Source organism: Ursus maritimus, unplaced genomic scaffold (genome assembly GCF_017311325.1).
Source record: "Ursus maritimus isolate PB19 unplaced genomic scaffold, ASM1731132v1 scaffold_32, whole genome shotgun sequence".
NCBI classification, from domain to species: Eukaryota; Metazoa; Chordata; class Mammalia; order Carnivora; family Ursidae; genus Ursus; species Ursus maritimus.
This window is the reverse complement of record NW_024425786.1, coordinates 23,506,353-23,524,516: the sequence shown is the minus strand read 5'-3', so window position 1 is coordinate 23,524,516 and position 18,164 is coordinate 23,506,353. Positions and strand designations below refer to the sequence as shown.

The 18,164-nt window shown below is 60.0% G+C and overlaps 2 protein-coding genes across 7 annotated transcripts in view; one reads left to right on the top strand and one right to left on the bottom strand.

Annotated features, from left to right (window-relative positions):
- Positions 1 to 3,821: 3,821 nt before the first annotated feature.
- Positions 3,822 to 13,387, bottom strand: TINAGL1 (tubulointerstitial nephritis antigen like 1). 2 transcript variants are annotated; one of them, XM_040619163.1, is made up of 12 exons: positions 13,302 to 13,387; positions 12,495 to 12,812; positions 11,479 to 11,542; positions 7,795 to 7,887; positions 7,519 to 7,633; positions 6,294 to 6,417; positions 6,059 to 6,209; positions 5,741 to 5,930; positions 5,586 to 5,631; positions 5,234 to 5,357; positions 4,442 to 4,487; positions 3,822 to 4,352 (listed from the first exon to the last, which is right to left on the bottom strand). In XM_040619163.1, exons 2-12 carry the CDS (start codon positions 12,802 to 12,804, stop codon positions 4,212 to 4,214), a joined length of 1,404 nt encoding a protein of 467 aa, XP_040475097.1. In that variant the 5' UTR covers positions 12,805 to 12,812; positions 13,302 to 13,387; the 3' UTR covers positions 3,822 to 4,211. The 2 variants fall into 2 exon arrangements, with proteins under 2 accessions (XP_040475097.1, XP_040475098.1); XM_040619164.1 differs by lacking the exon at positions 13,302 to 13,387 and having other exon boundaries at positions 12,495 to 13,171.
- A 107-nt stretch (positions 13,388 to 13,494) lies between these two features.
- LOC103666456 overlaps positions 13,495 to 18,164 on the top strand; it is a 9,903-nt gene continuing 5,233 nt past the window's right edge. For 4 of the 5 annotated variants that reach the window (XM_040619168.1, XM_040619167.1, XM_040619166.1 and 1 more), the window contains exon 1: positions 13,934 to 16,517. In XM_040619168.1, coding sequence (XP_040475102.1) covers positions 14,795 to 15,706 — 912 coding nt within the window. In that variant the 5' untranslated portion in view covers positions 13,934 to 14,794 and the 3' untranslated portion in view covers positions 15,707 to 16,517. Of the gene's footprint in view, positions 13,580 to 13,933; positions 16,518 to 18,164 lie in introns of those variants that run through there. The other variant, XR_569504.2, reaches the window with a different exon arrangement.

The window sequence follows — 18,164 nt, the reverse complement described above, 5'->3', positions numbered from 1 at the left end:
CCCCCAGCCTTGGTTTCCTCCCTGTAAACAGGGGTCATAACAGTCCTTACGTAGAGTGCATATGTCCAGTATGGCTCACTTGGCACCCACCTCTCTGATCTAAAAAGTGACATATTCTGTTGGAACAGGGAGCAGGACCCCGCTGCTCGAAATCAGCCTTGCTTCACTTTGGGAAGAGACTTCCTCCCGGGTTACTGTCAGAGCCACAGAATTTTCATGAAGTGGGTGGAATTCTAGAAGTTACCCCCTAGGGCTCAGCAGCAAGGGAGAAGAGGGGTGGTAGGAAACCCTTGCTCTTTGACCTACAAAGCGTATCTCTCTAGCTTGATCTACAAATCCTTTGGAAGGCAGTGTGGTCTGTATCCAGCTCAACCACTTCTCTGCTGCGTGACCTGACAAGTCACCCCCCCCCCCACTCCCTGAGCCTCAACTTCTTCGTCAGTCGAAGGGCAATAACAGTAGTCCTTAGCTGTGGGGGACGTTGTTCTGCCATCGGCTCAGCTTTGCTCCCTTCCATCGGAACAGCAGCCCTCTCCTTTTGGGGGGCTCTCCTCGTCCTCCAAACTCTGTTTCAGCAAGGATAGACCCGGCTCCTAGGAGCCTGTCCCCCCGCCACAGGCGATTGGCCCACAGGCGGACACCTGACTCCAGCCAGGCCAATCAGAAGCCTTCCCTGGTCTGTTCTGATTTGTTTTGAATCAGAGCTGAGAAAATGCTTCTGGGCCGAAAGGTTCAGGAGTTGTCACGGGCCCCATATCCTTCCTCTTGGCAATTAAGTCTGTGGAGAGAAAGGCAGAGGAGACAGAAGGACAGTCTAGTAGTCCCAGCAGTGTGTGGGTCCCTGGTTCTGGCTGGCTAGGGCCCACTAGCTCTGCTCCCAATCTAGAAGTTCGCGTCTCCCTTAGATTCTGAGAGTCACCTCTCGGGCTGGGATTGGTTTCCAAAGATATGCTTTCTCACAGCGATGTGCACAGCATCCGATGAGCTAAAGCGTGTGAAGCACCCAGCCCAAGGCCTGACCCACTGCAGGCTCAGTAAGCATGAATTCCTTTCCCTTAATGGGCACCAGGCAAGGACGGGGCTTTGGCAAGATACCAGGAAGATGTGAGGCATCGGTACTCGAGAGGCGATGTAAGTCAAAGGCCCCGGGGAGACGACAGTCAGGTGCCTTGGGACCCCACAGAGCCCCACAGGAGACCAGAATGATACCCAAGCAGGACGTCTGGTGGATGGGAAAGGATGGGGCTGAGAAACAAACGTCCTGTCTCATCCCTTTGTGGGAGCAAAGGTTGTCAACAGGTACTCTGTCTCTCCAAGGACGTAGGCTGGAGTCCCTGGTGGGCCAGAAGATGGGGCCCCGGAGCGCCTTTTCAGAGGAGGCATATTTGAGCTGAGTTTTAAGGATGAAAGAGAGTTTTCCAAACAGGGGAAGGACTTGGGAAAGGACGTGGGACTATCATTCCCAATCGTCCACACTACTAACACAAGGCCGATTAGCGCAAGGATTCAGACCGCCTGGGTTTGAATCCTGCGGCGACCAACCTTCAGATTCTCCTATGCTTCTGTTCCTTACCTGCAAAATAAGGAAATAGGAGTTTGTCTGTTTCTAGGATGAAGGGAGATCATACATGGAAGGCTGTGGGTAAGCACCCAATAAATGTTCAGCTCATTATGAAAAGCCTTTGCATTACCAAGCCCAATGCCCTTAAAATGATTATAGCTGTTGCCATTTATTGAGCCCTTAATAAGTTCCAAGCATTGTGCTGGATGCTTGGCACCCTCTGTCTCCTGTAACCCTCCTGACACCACCAAGAGATGAGTACTTTCATCCCCATTGAAGAGAGAAGCAGAGGCTCTGGGATGGCAAGATGAGCCATGGCCAGTGTAACCAACAGCGCAGGGGTTCAAACCCAGGTCTGTCTAAAGACCCAAGCCCTCGGCCCAGAGAGAAGAAGGGGTAGCCTCAGGACACAGCACAAGGGACCGGGATGCCAGGATTTCTTCATGAGCCACCCAAGGGCAGGTATGGGTTGGGAGCCCTAGAAGTTTGCTTCGCTTGGCCAATTCCCAACACCAGAGATGCAGGGGTGGCTGATGGAGGTTACTGAGGCACCCTCTCACGCTCCAGGGGGATTCTGGCGGGCCTGAGTCTCCTCGGCCTCGGGCAGAACTGAGGAAGGCCTGGGCCGACCCCCCTTCTCGGGCCCCGCCTCCTGGCAGGGTTGGCAGAACCGGAGCCTCGGGACGCAGCCGCGCCCCTGTTCCCCTCCCTTCCCCACCCCGCATTGCTTCCGCCAAAGGTCCTTGTAGAAAATTCCAGGCTGGACGGGGTTTTTCTAGCAGGGTGGGAGCAGCCGGGCGCGTCCCCGCGGCCGAAGCCGCGCAGGGGGCAGGTGGGCGGGCGCCCCTGCCGCCCCTGCTGGGGGACCCCCGGCGCGCCCTCGTCCCGGGGGCCTCCGCCGGCCTTGGCTCCTTGGGGACGGGCGGGCCGGCCAGGGGAGCCGGCTCGGGACGTCCTGGCAAACAGGAAATGAGACAAAGGCGTCCGCTTATCGGGAGCCCCGCATTCCTTTCACGTGAAGCCGGGACGCGGCCGGCCCTGAGGGGCTGCCTGCCCGGAGGAGGACCTCCCGCTGCTCCCCCTGCGGGCGCCCCTAGGCTTCCGGTCCCCTGGGACTGGGGGCGAGGACAACTGCGGCCCCGGGAAGCCCCCGCCGCCAGGCACAGCCTCCCCGGGCTCCTGGAGAGGAAGGGACGTCAGCTCCCGGAGGACTGGGCTGGGCTGGGGTCCTGGGAGCCGAGGGGAGGGGGAAGATCAGGGCAGATTCACTCAACCATTCCACGAACGGTAACGCCCCCTTACACCAGGTCCCGGAACCCCAGTCCCTGCCCTCAAGGAACTTCCAGCCCAGAGGAGGAAGGCAGGCTCTCAGATAAGTGAAATACTGGGTGAAAGGGCAGGGCCAGATGAGTCCAGGGAGGAGGTGCCGAGGCCATGCTGGGGAGGGGAGGGGCGGGGCGGGTGGTTTGGGAAAGCATGGGTCCCTTGCACAACACCTGGCACATCAGCAGTCCCCTGGGCTACTATCCGAATGAAGGAATCCTGGAGTTGGCTTTGAAAGAGCAGTGGGACAAGGGGTGGGTGGGATGGAAGGGCATCTGGACTGGGGAAGAGCATGTGCAAACTCCTGTCCGTCTGCAAGTGCACTGGACATTCGGGTAGCAGTGAAAACTCTGGAGTTGTCTGCACACTGGGCAAAGAGCTCTGGCCAGGAGGCTGGTGTGGTGGGTCCTGATGGCCTTGAAAGGTAGGCTGAGGACTAGGCTTACTTTGCTGGCACTGGGAGCCTGGGGAGGTGGGGTAGGCAGAGGGCTCAGAGAGGCCGGCCCAGTACAGCCCAGGCACCGGTGGGGGTGTGGAGGCGGGCTTCGCCTGGGTGGCTTGGAGAGGCTGATCTGCAGAGACAGAAGCTCCAGCCACTATGGGGCTGTGCCCCCCTTGCCTGCTGGGCACCGGCGCCAGTTCTGCTGATGGGTGGGTACGGCTTCCCCCCACCAGGCAGTGCTGACTCAGCGTCTGAAAGGCGGTTCCCACGGGCCCATGTCTCTCTAGGGGCCAAAGGACATGCCATCCATGCCCCACCTCCAAGTGGGTCAGCGCCCAGGGTCCCTGGCAATTAGGGCTGAATGGAGGCTAAGATTTCTAGTCTACCCACACGTGCCAACCAGCAAGGCCTCAGGCGGTCCTTTCTGCTGTCTAGCCATATGCCACACCATCTCTGGCCTGGCTTTCCACTCCCCAAAGTTCCAAGGTACCACAGTTATCAATACTCTTTTTATTTTTAAAAACAGTGAAAAGAAAAATAAATATCTTTGGAGAATAAAAGTACAAGGGTGGGGTGGGATAGGGTGGTGGGGCTGGAGACTTGGGGGTGTCCTGGCTTCAGTGGTCTTGAGCGGGGGTGCCGGGGCCTGGGATCTGCAGGCCCGCTCCTCCCGGGCCAGGCCCTGCCCAGTCCCCGCTGGGAGGTCTGGGGGCTCCGCCAGCCTTGCCTGCCCGCGGCTCCCAGGCCGGGCGCTGCGTCAGCGGAACCCGCGCGGGGATTAGACCCCAGGCGCCCGCCTGCGCCCGGAGCTGCGTCGGGAGGGGCCGGGCGGTGTCGCCGCCCCAGGGGTTCTTCCGCCGGCTGGCCCGGCGAGGTGCCAGGGCCTCAGCGGTGCCCCATGTCCTCCATGCCCACGCGGCCCCAGACACCCAGCACGAAGCTCTCGATGTCGCACTCGTTGGCGCCGCGCAAGATGCGAAAGTGGCCCCTCTCGCCCCAGGCTGGGCCCCACGAGTTGGCCGCCGTCTGGGAATGAGGAGGGGCGGTGAGGGGGGCCCTGGGATGGGGGGAGGGGAGGAGGCAGCAGCCGCAGGGCACCCCGCTCAGGGACTCACCCAGTATTTGAGCGTCCTTCCATCGGGCAGCGTCTCCTCACCCCACCTGGTGGGGGCAGAGCCACGGAGGGAGAAGGGAGCTGATTCCACCTGCTTTCAGAGGCTGGAACCCCAGGGGCCTTCCGCTTCCAGACCACTGTCTCCCTCCCTCAGCCTCCACCTCTGGAAGTCTATGTTCTAGCACCCTTGTCGGGGGAGGGCACCAAAGGGGTAACCGAAGGGGGTGAGCAAAAAGGGGGAGAACTTGGGCCTCCCTGCAGGGCTCTGCATCCTGGGGACCAGTTCTCTGGGACCTCACACATCTGCCTTCCCTCCCTCCTTGCTTGGGGAGCCAGGGAGAGGTGGGTGCCAGGAGCCACAAGGAAGAGACTCCCAGAACAGGGGTACTTTGGAGGCGCCACGCTCCCACATTTGATGGTTGGACAACTGGAATCACTGACTGGAACATCTCTGGGTATAGCCAGCGGGGAACTGAGGACTGGGGGCGGGGGGGAGTCTGTGAGGCAGGTGGACTTGGGGTAGGTGCTGAGATGGAGAGAGGCTGAGCCACCCCTGGGATCCGTGTCTGTCTTTCAAGGGAGTTATTTCATCCCAGTGTGAAAGGAAGGAACAGCGCCTAGAAAACCTTAAAAGGCCCCCACCTCTCTCTGCGACCCCGGACGAGAACCTCCTCCTTTTCCTCCTCCTCGACAGGGGGCTTTGCAGCCCGGTGGCAGGGATTCAAGGGCGGCTCAGAGCCCCTGGTGAAAGCCCTGCTGCCCCATCCCCTCCACCGCCCCCCAAGCCCCTCACCCTGTGATCTTGACCGAGTGCGTCCCATGCCGGCGGTGCCGCTCTGGCCTGCCGAGGCTCACTGGTGTGTGACTGTAGACACCGCCCTGGTACAGGAAGAAGTCCTCGTGGACCTCCATGAGAGCTGTGGGCCAAGGTCAGAGTAGGGCCGGCTCAGCCCGTCAGCACAGGTCTGGAGCTGCACGCCCAGACCCATACCAGGACTGTAAGTGCCCCCCACAGGTGCCCCTGACTCCCAGCCCCAGCGGGTCTGCTGCTCGGTGCTACACAGACCACTCGTGCTGCTGTGCTGCGCCCAGTCTCCAGCAGACACAAGCTTCTGGAACCAGGAGGCAGGACGAGGGGCATTTACCTTGGACAGGGCCGTTCTCCATCAGCTCCTTCATGATCTCCTTCTCCTGGAGGGTTGGGAGTGGGGAGGAGCGTAGCCATCAGGGCTGAGGCTCTAGCCTCTGGCCAGCCTCCCGGCTCCCCTGCCTCTGCCCCCTCGACCAAGCACGAACTTACGCTGGAGCCGAGGCGGTAGGCAGGAGTGACCTGGTAGATGTCATTGGCATGGGCGTGGCTACTGGGGCACCGGGCGGTGGCCTGGCGCTTGCCCCGACCCATGGCCCGGCTATGCATCATACAGCGAGGTGCCGGGCCAGCCTCGTCCTGCTCACGGCCCACGAACGGGTAGCAGTGGTCAGACACGACCCTGGAGGAGAAGCAGCAGGGAGCAAGGGCGGTGAGCCTGAGAAGCATGGCCCGGGCCCTTCCTGCGGGTTGCCTTCCCGAGGCCCCGGCCTCACGTCCCTTTCCCTGCCCACACCCTCCGCAGCTCACCCTCGACGTCGCAGGAACCACCAGGCCCCATCGAGACGCCCCCCGCGGCAGCCCCGCTGGTTGTGGGTGTCACAAGACAGCAGGTTCTGGGGCGACAGGACAGGTGTCATATGGCCCAGAGAATGGATTGAGACGCGATCGGACGCCACAGCTGGTGGGGGAGGCAGAAGGGCCGTCAGGGGGCTCAGGCCTGGCCGTCGTTTCGCGCTGCGCCAGCCTCCGCCCTTGGACATACCTGCTGTGGAGAAGGCCCAGGAGCCTGCACAGTTGCCCTGGTCCAGAGGCTCATGGATCAGGTCGGGCCACTTCTCAGAGGCCTCGAAGGCTGTGGGCAGCACCTCCCCGGGGCGCAGCACTGTCTGCAAAGCAAGAGTCAGTCCGTCTGCCTCCTGCCTCTGCCCTGGCCGACCCTTCAGGGGCCTGTGGCTTTGAAGGGCCCCCGAGAGTCCAGGGCCTTCTGCGGTTTGTTCTTGAGTATTCCTGCTGCTGAGGGATTCTGGCAATCTCCACACTGACTTGCGTGGAAGACCCAAGCACCATTTAGTGCCTCCCCTGTGTCAGGTGGGGGTGACTAGTCCCATTGTACGGATGAGGCCAGCAGGGAAGGGGCGAGGCCAGGGTCACCCACTTTCCATTCTTAACCCTTGCCTTGTCCTTCCTCTGCACCTTCTGATCTGACACTTCCTTCTTCCTACCAGGACCTTGGGCTTCAGGCCCTAAAGGGCAGGGGAGGGAAGAAGGAGTAAGGTCCTGTGACCGGGCAGGCGGCCAAGGCAAATAGCAGGAGGCAGAAAATAGCAGAGGCCCAGGGGAGTGAGGGCAGGGGCAGGGTCTGGTCACCCTAGCCTTGAGCCCAAGTCCCTCTGCAGGGGGAGGGTGGCTCTGGCCCACGACTACCTCCTCCCTGCCCACCACTGAGGGACAGACCCTGCAGCCTGTGGCCCAGCCCTGACCTGCTGGAGTTCCCCTTCCTCACCCTGCGACTGTTTCAGGTCTGGTTTCCGTTTCTCCCCGTAGAGGGTCCCACTGGTAGGAAGGGAGAAGCCCCCTCCTCCCTCGGTGTTCTACAGAGTCAGTACTGGTTTCCGAGAATTCTGGCTCTCTAGCCAGAGCACTATCTGTCCTTCCCTTCCCAAAATACCAAGGTGACCTCCTGGCCCCTTGGGGCCTGACCCAGCTGTACTGGAAGGAATAGCATTTTTCCCAGGCTGGAGAGGCCACCAAGGGGCTTGTGCGGGGACCACAAAACCCAGAATCTGAGCATCGAGCCTTCCTGCTAGCACATCCAGTTACGGGCAGGAACCTAAGGCCCAGAGAAGGTGAGTGAGTTGTCCGGGAACACACAGCCTGTTGGAGGGGGTTAGGCCCAGGCCCTTGGAGGAGCAGGAAGGAGCGTGCCAGGGTTCCTGGGGTCCCAAGCAATGGGGAGACGGCAGGATTGTGGGCAAGGATGGACTTACGTGAATCTCGTTCATATTGCTGACAGAGGAAGAAGGGCGGAAGGTACCCAGGCGGTAGCGAATGCCTTCATCCAGGGTCATGCCCCAGAAGGCACTGTGGTTCCCAGCCCGCCATCTGAAAGAGAAGGGATGCAAGTCACAGACCGGCCACGGCTGGGGGTCCTGGAGGTAGGTGCCTGTGGGTGGGAGATGTGCATACTGGCTTCGCATCCACGTGCATGAGATCTGGGTGAGGGTGTGACTGTGCCCAGTGGGGTCATTTCCAGGGCCTCTCACCCGTAGTTGCCCTGGTTGATGGCGTTGATCATGTCTTGGTCCACCAGGCATGGCTCCTGGTCACACTCCCACCGCCCTTGCTCCTGGCAGGTGCTAGAAGAGCAGGAGGGAAGGAAGAGGTGAGGGGGGCTGGGCATCCTCTGAAGGGTGGGAGCCTCAGAAGTCACCATGCGCCTGAGATCCTGTGCCAGCGGTTATGGGAGAAGCCCTAGGTGATCCCGTTCAACCTGGTGGCTTTCAATGTCAACTTCAAGTTCATAGTTCTCAAGTTTATATCTGCTGCCCAGATCTCTCCAGATCCAGGAATCTTGCTGCTACACAGTATCACCACTGGGGTGTCTAACAGCACATCCCAGACTGAATTTCTGATCCCCCACTCCCACGCCTGCTCTCCCTATGGTCTGTGGAAAATGTCCATCCTTCCTGAACCTCAGGCCAAGAGCCTGGGAGTCACCCTTGATTCCTTCCCTCACGTGCTGATCGGCTTCATGGGCAAATCCTGTTGGCTTTGCCTTAAAAACACATTCAGAATCCAAACCACGTCTCATTCCTCCTGCAGCCATCATGGGCCAGTCACCTTTTCCCTGTATTCTGCTGCGGCTTCCCCACTGTTCTCCCCGCTTCTGCCCTGCACCCCCACTTCAGTATATTTTTAACACAGCTGCCGGATGACCCTGTTCAACCCAAGTCATATCATGTCATCCCCCTGCCCAAACCCTCTCTTGGCTTCTCACCCCAGGCTAAGAGCCAGAGTCCCTGCCGTGCTAACAAGATTGTCCCTGCATGATCTGTCCTCCTGTCCCCTCTGTGACCCCCTCCTCCAAGTCCTGGCTCCTGAGGCTCCAGCCAGGCTGCTCCCCTGACTGTTCACAACAGCTATACTCCTGCCCCAGGGCCTTTGAGCTGCTCTTCTTCCCACATTCCCAAGGTTCACCCCTCACTTCCTCCAAGTCTTTATTCAGAAGTCACCTGCTCGGGGAGGCCTGCCCTGGCCGCCTTCCTCTCCTGCTTTCCTGCTTCATTTTCTCTTTAGCGTGTCGTTGCTACCCGACACACTGTATAGTTCGCTATTCGCGCTCTTGATACCTGCTTCCTCATAGACACTAAGGGCCCGGTGGGCAGGGTTTGTTTGGTATCTTCGGTGCCTAGAAAACTAAACCCAACACATCGTAGGCACCCCACGAAATATTTCTTGGGTGAATGAGTGACCGAGGCAGTGTCGTGAAGTGACTAAGAGCCCGGCTCCTGAAATTCAAGTCCTGGGCTCTGACCCTCGCTGATGAGTCATGTGACCCTGAGGACGTGAATCATCCCTCCCCCCCCCCCCCCCCCCCAATTCCAGGATTTAGGCTTTACAAAAGCCTGTAAAGCCGTTAGCACGGGGCCTGGCCCACCTTGGGTGCTCGAGAATCATTATCTGCGACTAGTGTTTCCATTCCGGGAACCCCCAGCCTCCCGGTGTCTTGAGTTTCAGACTCCTATCCACCCGGCCTCCTCACATCTCCTCCCGGGGTATCTCAAGCTTGAAATGGCCCAGACTGCCTTTCCCCAGGGCTGCTCCTCCCCTAACATCCGCAACTCAGGCCACGCCTCCTTGTCCACCCAGGGGTTCAAACCAGAACTCGAGGTCTGTGGTGTACCCCCAGTTGCCACGCCCGCCGCCAGCAGATCCTGGGAAGGCACATCATGCAAGGTTCTGTATTCACCTGCCTCTCACCCCTCCACTGCCACCCCCCTCCTCCAGTCCCTTCTCACCTGTCACCTGGACCATGGCAACGGCTTCCTACCCAGGCTCCCTGCCCCTCTCTGCGATCCACGGCATACCCCGCGGTCCATCCCCAGAGATCTCTCCACGCCGTCTGTCAGGCTGTGTGCCTCTAAGTGGCTCCAGCACCGCTCATGAGACCCATGGACGTGGCCTGCACCTCCTCGGGGCTTCTGTCCCCACATCACAGCTCCAGCTGCGGTGAGATCTGTCCCACCTCCCAGCCTTCCCACGAGCTGGTCCCCCCTGTTCCCTCCTTGTCTGGCCGCCTCCCGGGTATCAGCATAACCATCTCCCTTCCTGGGGGGCCTTCCCTTGCCCCCACTCCACCCTAAACCAGGATCCCCCATTATTTCCTTCCCCCGTCACACCCGTCACAGGTGGGAAGATGTTTATTTGTGTGGGGCCTCCTTCATCGTTAGGACCAGAAGCTTCACTGCAAGGACAGGGACCCTCTGCCCCATCTGTGTCCACCTGGCCCAGCACAGTGCCTGGCACATAGTAGGTCTTTCATCAGTAGGTGTCGATGAGCAGGGAATTCTGCAAATTCTACGGTGCTTTTACAAGCTCATAACTCTGCTATTACAAGATGCGAAGCTCCCTGCTTCCCCTGTTGCCTTTTAAGGAGCCTCAAGGGGAACAAACCCAGTATGGCCGGGCTCTTCAGTCCCCGGAGTGGGCGGGGGCACTTTCGGGGAGGGCTGGCGGAGGCTGCGTGGGAGGGGAGGCTCTCCTCACGTTCCCCTTCCCTCTCTGACTCTCGAAGCATTCCTCGAGGTCTCACACAGCCTGGAAGGCCCACAGACATTGCCCCGCACCCTCCCTCGCTCAGGTGTCAAGCACAGGGAACCGAGCCACCCAGTGCGGGCCAGTGGGCTGGTCACTCCTTTCCTGCCACCTCCCCCTTTGCCCCCAGGGCTGCCCAAGCAGGTCTAGACTGGGCTGGTGGCAGCAGATCCCAGCATTCCAGAGGGGCCCAGGGCAGCCAGGCCCCAGGGATAGGAGTGGGAAAGAGGTTAACCCATCCATGCCCAGAGGCATCCTACCAGGAGCAGGAGGGTCATGCAGGCGTGCTTGAGCTTTCTGAATACACATGCGTGATGAACACACACTCACACCATACACACACACACACTCTCTCTCAGCCAGATGCACGCCGAATCTCATGAGTCCCCGCTCTCACTGTGACCCAGCACCCCTCACGGTGAGGCAATGGAAACAGCTTATGTGTAATGCATTCCAAAAAGTTTCCTCCTCCCTGGGGCCTCTCAGTCCCAGGCAAAGAGGGCATGGGGTGGAGTGGGTGCAGGGCCGCCTCCTCAAAGCCACAGGGTCCCCATTATTTTGATCAGGCGTTCAAGGCTTCCTTACCCAACCCCTCTTGGCTTCCCAACTCAGGACTCAGACTAGAGTAGGGGGCACTCCTGACCTGTCATCCTCCCACCCTCCCTCCCTCGTCATCCTCCCTCCCTTGCGGAATGGTGGGGAGGGGGGCCACATTCCAGGGAAGGCCCCCCGCTACAGATTGGCTGGCCTCCAGCTCAGCCATCCCTGACCCTCATCCCGTCCAGGGCAGCGGATGCTGCAGTCAGAGGTTTCCTTCCTGGCGCCCCCTTCTCCGGATTCTCCCGTGACACCGAGAAAGTTTGGGAGGGGCAGTAGCCCAGCCCAAGCCAGGAGGGACAGGGAACCGCTCCCAGCTCAGGGGCCACACCTGGAGCCAGGCATCCGTGGCTGACCGCTCCTGGGGAATGCCGTTAGAATGTTGTTTTCTAAGCTGACATGGTCAGGGTAAAAATCCCCGTGTTACAGACGAGGACACAGAAGCTCAGCAAGTAAGTGACAGGGACAGAACTGGAACCATGTCTGTAGGCCATGGGGTCCACAAGGCAAGGCCCCTCCAAGCCCCAAACACTCACCAACGGTTACAGTTGTCCCAGTAGGTTCCCAAGACTGGATAGATGCGAGTCCCATGCGTACATCCTGGGGGGAGGGAAGAGAAGAGAAGTGGAACCAAGACCAGAGAAGACAAGAGGGCCAGGTCCTCAGAAGTCAGGTGTCCCGAATCCTCCCAAACACACACACACACACACACACACACACACACACACACACACACATATGGCCCAGCCCTCACTGAAACTAAACTCAAACTATAACTTCTTAAGTCCTCTCCGGCAGGGTCGGTCACATACCAACTGCTACCTGGGAAGTTCTTCAGTGACCCCAACTTGGATCCCTCTTGCTTCACTTGGACGCCAGCCACAACATTCCCTAGATCCTTTGCCATTTAAATGACTTGAAACTTGGAGATGGGGAGTGGAAGGGGCATGGGGAAGCCGAGGCCCAGAGAAGGCAAGTGACTTCCGTAAGATAACACAGCACTTTGGGATGACAACCCAGGCCCACAGGCCTGCAGAACTGGGGGAAGGGATTCAAATGATTCCTCTGTCGGACAGGGACAAGGGCAGGGGAAAGATGGTGACACCGGCTGAAAGCAGGAACAGATTCGCCCCACCTCCCAGGCGTGACCAGCCACCTCCCGTAAGAGAATCCTGAGCAAAGGCAGAGGAATGGCTAAGATGAGCCTGACCAACCCCTGAGGGCTTTATCAGCCTGCGGGTGAGTCAGCGGGCGGGGCCAGCACCTTCCCTGTCTGGCATTGAGACAGGACTGGGAGAAAGGGCAGGAGGCTGCCTTTCTCCTGGGCCAGCTGGGAATCCCACTGACCGAGGATCTTCTCTTTTTCAGTCTTGCTGGAGAGATTCAAGTTAGACCAGAGCGGGACTTCCCAGAGGTGCAGACAGTGGGGCGGGGTCTCTCCCAGATTCTACAAAGCCTCCCTTGGAAATGTCAATGCATCAGCCTTGCTTCTGAGCCCTGCTGAGTCTGGGGCTGACTAAGCGACCCACCCTCCTGGCCGTCTGGTGCCCACCTTGGATGGGGGGAAAGGGGGGTGGCACGCCGAGGCAGAAGTCCCAGAAGTCAGGGCAGCAGTCGGAGACGGTGCGGTTGCAGAAGAGGTCGCAGTAACAGGTAGCGCCCAGGTAGGGCAGGGCGCAGTCGTCAGCGCGGCCGCGGCAGCACAGGTCCTGCTCCTGGCAGTACCGGCCGCCCGCATCCCGGATGCCCCGCAGGTGCAGGCCTGGCGCTAGCTCGCGGCGCCCACGACCCCGCCGGGCACCCAGGGCCGACTCGCCAGCCAGCAGCAGCAACAGCAGCAGCTCCAGTGGACATCGCCACATGGTGCCTCCTGGGCCCAGGGAGCGCAGATGTCAGGGGTCAGAGGTGGTGGGCAGCTGAGACTCCCCGGCACCCTGGGGACTGATCTCCCAGCTTCCTGCGGCTCTGAGTCCAAGGGGGTTCAGCGAGGGTTCGGCAGGGTCGGAGACCCTGATTCCTGTGCCCCCGGGCAGGAAGGGGATTGAGCCAGAAACGGAGCTCCTCCCTGACCTGCCTGGGGACCTTCAAGGACAGGAGGTGGGGATTGTGGTGATTTTGGTGCCCCTGGCTCCACACCCGTAGCTTGGACGGAGTTCTTCTCTCCTATCTGGGTCCCTCTTACCCTTTTGCAACCTCCAGTCCCGACACGGGTCCCCCTGGCTCGTGTTCCTCTGTGTCCCTCTTCCCCCCTCCACTCTCCCTCTCTGCCAGCCCTCCCTGCTCCCTCCGCCTGCCTCCTCCTCTCTGTTCCTTCCTTTGGCAGACACCCCTTCCCCTCTGCTCAGGGGAGCGTCCCTACCTGGTGACAGGCTGTGCCCACACTGCCCCACGCGCCTCCGCCTCCCAGCTCCGGCGACCACGGGACACTCAAAAAGTCAAGCGAGGAGTGCGGGGCGGGACCGCCTTTTGTACCGCCCCGCCCGCAGCGCCGCCCTGGGCCGGCCGGGCTGCAGGAGGAGGGGCCCCACTAGCTCACACCTGGAGGAGCCCTGTCACTCTGGAACTGGGACCTGTGACAGCGGTTCCCTTAGGGGGCGGAACTCCAACTGAAGCTGAAAGGATTGTGGTCTGACGCCGGTAAGGACTTCCCAGTGGGCTTCACCGCTTGGCTGAGGGCTCCAGGGGAGAAGGGAAGGTTGGGGGCGGAGGAACTCCGAGTTTTGAGTTTTGGAGCTAAGTTTGGGAAACGATGGGGAGGGTGTGGGCAGCAAAAATCTCTAAGAACCTCTCCAACCCCTCAGTAATAAAAACAGTCATACCCCCCCCACCCTCCATCATAGTACCCCCCAGGCTTGGGGCCGTCCCAAGCCGCCTCCATTCCCAGGAATGACTGGAATCTGGAAGATGGTTGAGGACCCTGCCGGCTCATCCTTCGAGGGGGTGGGGTGGGTGTGGGGTGGGGGCCACCTCCCTGCCCCGTAACTCCTTGGGTCTGCCCTGCTCAGGCTGCCCGGGCACCTTGCCAAGCACTGCCCCCTCTACCAACCCTGAGGGCGTCCTGCTTGGCACCTGTCCCCCTCCAGGGCCCAAGGGCAAGAGCTCTGGCAGCTGGTGCCCCCCACAGAGCCCCCCTTCCTGCCTGGGGCATAAACCCTTCCTTTGCCCGGGCTGGCCTGGGCCCCAAACAATGGGGCTTCTGTCCCGCCAGGCCCGCCATCACCTTTCACCTCTCTGTTGCGCAATCCCCTCTTCCAGCAGGTTGGGTCCCTGGCTCTGGGACTCTAAGGGCAGGGAGGATGAAAGATGACACCTGGACAGACTCCCCCATCCCCAGACCCGCGCCTCACAGTCTGCCCACAGAGGGGGAACATCAGGCATGGGGATTCCCTTTGCCCTCTCTCTGACCACTCCACACCCCTCCCCCAGCCCAGGGATATCCTCAGCTGGCCAGTTCCTGGGGGTGGGGAGAGGACCAGGACAACGGGCATCTGTAACTGGGTTACCCCCTGCCAGGGCGCACTGGGCAGGGAGTCACCCTGCTGTAGGGCACGGGGTGGTGGTGGGGGAAAGCAATGTCCCAGGGCCCCCTGCACTAGCAGGGACACGCCAGGAGCGGGCTCTTCTCCCTGCAGGGACCTGGGAGGACCAAGCCTAGTGGGAACCCGAGGCTCAGAACAGACTTGCCCGTTGGCGGCCAGAATGCAGGCTCCCTACCTGCCATTACTTGGCTCCTATCCCTCTAGCCATCCTTAGTCACCCACTACAGGTCTCGACACGCTCCTAGTTGGGAAGTCCCTGGTTGTGTCTAGCCTCCATTCATCCGACTGCAAGGCGGGCCCCTCGGTATTGTTAATGGCACATCCTCGGGGTGGGAGATGGAGGCTGCCTTCAGAAGGGCTCATACTCACAGCACCCACTTCCGTGGGCCAGTTTCAGTTGGGTTCTGGGGCTGGGGGCTGGGCTGTGGCCCTGGACAGCTGGCTCGTCCTTTGCCCGCAGTCGCTCCCTGTGGGCCTCCCATGTGAATCTTTGGTGTGTGTGTGTGTGTGTGTGTGTGTGTGTGTGTGTGTGTGTCTGAATCGTTGTGCTTGTGCGGTGTTTCTGCTTGAGCGTGTCTGTCTGCGTCCGCTTGTCTCTCTGTTATGTGTGTGCTGTCTGTGTGTCTGGATGTTGCCTGCGTGTCGGTCATGCGTCTGGTTATTTGTTGGCAGTGTGTTCTTTGCCAGTATTTGTGTGCTTGTTGGCTTGTGTGTCCGTGGGTATAGCTGTGTGACTGTCATTGTCTGTGCCCGCCTATCTGCTAGGTGCCTGTCTCGCTGTCTGTGTATCTGTGTAGGTGTCTGTGTCTGTTTGGGGGCTTGGGCTCTCTGCCCGTTCTTGCCTGTTTGTGCCCAGGAGGCAGGAACCCAGAGCCAGGGAAGATTGCAGAGCCAAGAGCATGGCTGGGGGGGGGGGGGGGTGTCCCTTGTCATCACTCATTTTGACCTTCAGCCCACCCCAGTGGAATCTCATGACTTATTGGGTTCCTTGGCCAAAGAGGAGAGAAAAAGGGCAGGGCTGGGTGGGTGCTATAGCCTCACTTTCCTTTTCCATGCCCCCCCTTCCTGGTGCCTCATTCTCGGTCTCATTCTGCTGCCAGGGCCTGGGGGCAGAATGCCAGGTGAAGAGTCACAGCAAGACCCTCTGAGCCCTTCTGCCTCCTGGGAGGCAGGTGGCCTGGGCTTGGTGGCAACTCTGTCTTCCGTAACTTGTGACCCTGGGTAGACACTGTCTCTCTCTGGGCCTTGGTTTCCCATCGGTACCCGGATGACTGTTAGAGGCCTTTTCACGCTCTTCTCTTTCTACAAAGGGAGGTGCAAGCAAAAAGGGACAGTGACGTGCCTAAGGTCACACAGCAGAGCAGAGGCCCAGGCCTCCTCTCCTCTCCCCAGTCCAGTGCTACCCTCACCCCCCACTACACAGCTGCTCCGGGTGCTCAGAATGGGCCATTCTCCTCTGCAGGCTGAGCAGGGCCTTCTGGGAAGACAAAGGCCCATTGTGCTCTGCTGAACCCAGGTCTGCGGCCAAGGGCCCACCACTTGGGGCCTGGGGCTCGATGCTTGGGTCCCAGAGGACACTCCGGCTAAGGCTGGGGGTCCTCTGTGGCCCGCTGTGGTCCGCCGGGACATGTCCAGAGCTGAGAGTGGTGATGCCCGGCTATCCAAGCGAGGCCTCGTGCTGTGCGTGTGGGGCCATGTCATGACATGTTGGCCTTCCCGGGGCCCCTTGGACTGTGTGACAGAAAGCCCCGCCCTCGGGGCTGTGTGACAGGCTGTGCTGCCGTAGCAGGCTGCAGGTTTCGCAGAGAAGATTCCGGGCCACGTGGAAGTGCGTGGTACCGCGCCGTGGCATGCCGTCCCGTCGGATTTTCTCCTTCACTCAATGACTGTTTCTTGGTCATTTACATGTGCTGGTCATTTACTCTGTGGCCGGGGCTGAGAGCTCAGGGTGGACCCGAACAGACACAGGTCCTTCTGCGGCGAAGTCTTCACTCTAACCGGAACACGGACACGTAAACGAGCAAACGAACGTTTCCGTAAGTCATTCCACAGAGTGACGCACTCTCTACATGCGTACACGGTGTAGGACCCTGGAGTCACGTGGTGGCCAGCGGGGTCTAGGGGAGGAGACGACATGTGAGCTGAGACCTGAAGGACAGGAAGGAGCCTTGGGGGGGGGGGTGTCCCAGGAAGGCGAGGAGCGCGAGCGAGAGCGCTGAGGGCTGGCGCAGGTGGGTCTGCTCCAAGGAAGCCCGGCGTGGCCGCAGGGCAGTGACGGAGCAGGACAGAGGGGCGAGATGAGCCTGGGAGGGCCCCCAGGCTGGAGCGAGGAGCTTGAATTGACTTCTGATCACTGGAGAGATGTCACTGGGGACTGAAATAATGTGACACACACCAGCAAACCCCACTCGCGCCCCTCCGGCGAGAACAGTGGACCTCGTGCCAGAAATGGATCCTGGGAGACCAGGCAGGAGGCAACGGTGGGACCAGGCGAGAGGCGCTGGGGCCTGAACGAGGCTGGTGGCCGTGGAGACAAGAGAAGTGGACCTATCTGAGACCCAGTCTGTCGGGGGTGGGGGGTGGGGGGTGTTGACAGGACTTACTGAGGGAGCAGATGGGGGGTGGGAGACGGGAGAAACCGAGCAGGACTTCTGGGTTTCTAGCCCGGTGGGTTGACGATGGCCACAAATGCTCTGCTCCTATATTGAGAGTTGGAGACTGTTCCCCTCCCCCGAGTCTGGGCAGCCTCAGGGACATTTGGACCTCTAGGCTACCGTGTGACTTATACTGGTTTCCAGCTCCCACTGGAACAGAGGGAAGGGACTGAGCCTGGGTAGGCTCCCGTATTAGAAGCTAGGCAGAGAGGGAGGAATGGTACAGTAGACTGAGCAGGTGGCCAGGGAGAGAGGAGGGAAGCCAGGTAGCAGAGGTCAGGCAGCCAATAGGAGAGAGTGTTTCAAGACGGAGGGAGAGTTGACCTGTGTGCAATGTGACCCAAAGGCCGAATGAGCTGAGCACAGAGAAACATCCACTGGATTTGCAACAGGGACATCGGGCGACCTTGCTGAGAGCAGACTTAGTGGAAGAGAGAGGCTGGAAGCTGGAGTGGAAGGGGTGGAACAGCAAATGGGAGCCAGTGAACTGGAGAACACAATCATAGGCAACGTTTCAGAACGTGTTGGTGCCAAGGCAAGCGGAAAGCTGGAGTGTTGGCTGGAAGGGAATACGAGGGTCACGGGAGCGTTTCCTCCAACTATGGAGGCTACAAAACCGAGTCTGCGCTAATGGTCCTGACCGCTAGGAGGGGAGGGCCAGGTGATACAGAGGAAAAGGATTACCCTGGAGCAAAGTCCCTGATAAAATAAGGGGGGGGGGAGGGGGCAGAGCTCAGAAGATAGAGCTGGCTTTGAGAGGAGCGGGGAGGCCAAAGAGAAGGGGAGATGGGTTTGTAGATTTCGGCAGACGAAGACCAGGGAGGCTCCTCCGATGGTTTCCATTTTCCCAGTGGAGTGGAAGCAAGTCACTGCCAATGTGAGACAGGCGCAGAGGACGGGGTGGAAGACCAAGGGTTAGGTTTGAAATCATTATCACAACCAAGGCCACTGGAGAAACAGAGTAGGAGAGCCAGCCGTGCGGAGTGACCATTTAGAGTCACTGCCCGTGAACTTGTGACGACCTTGGCC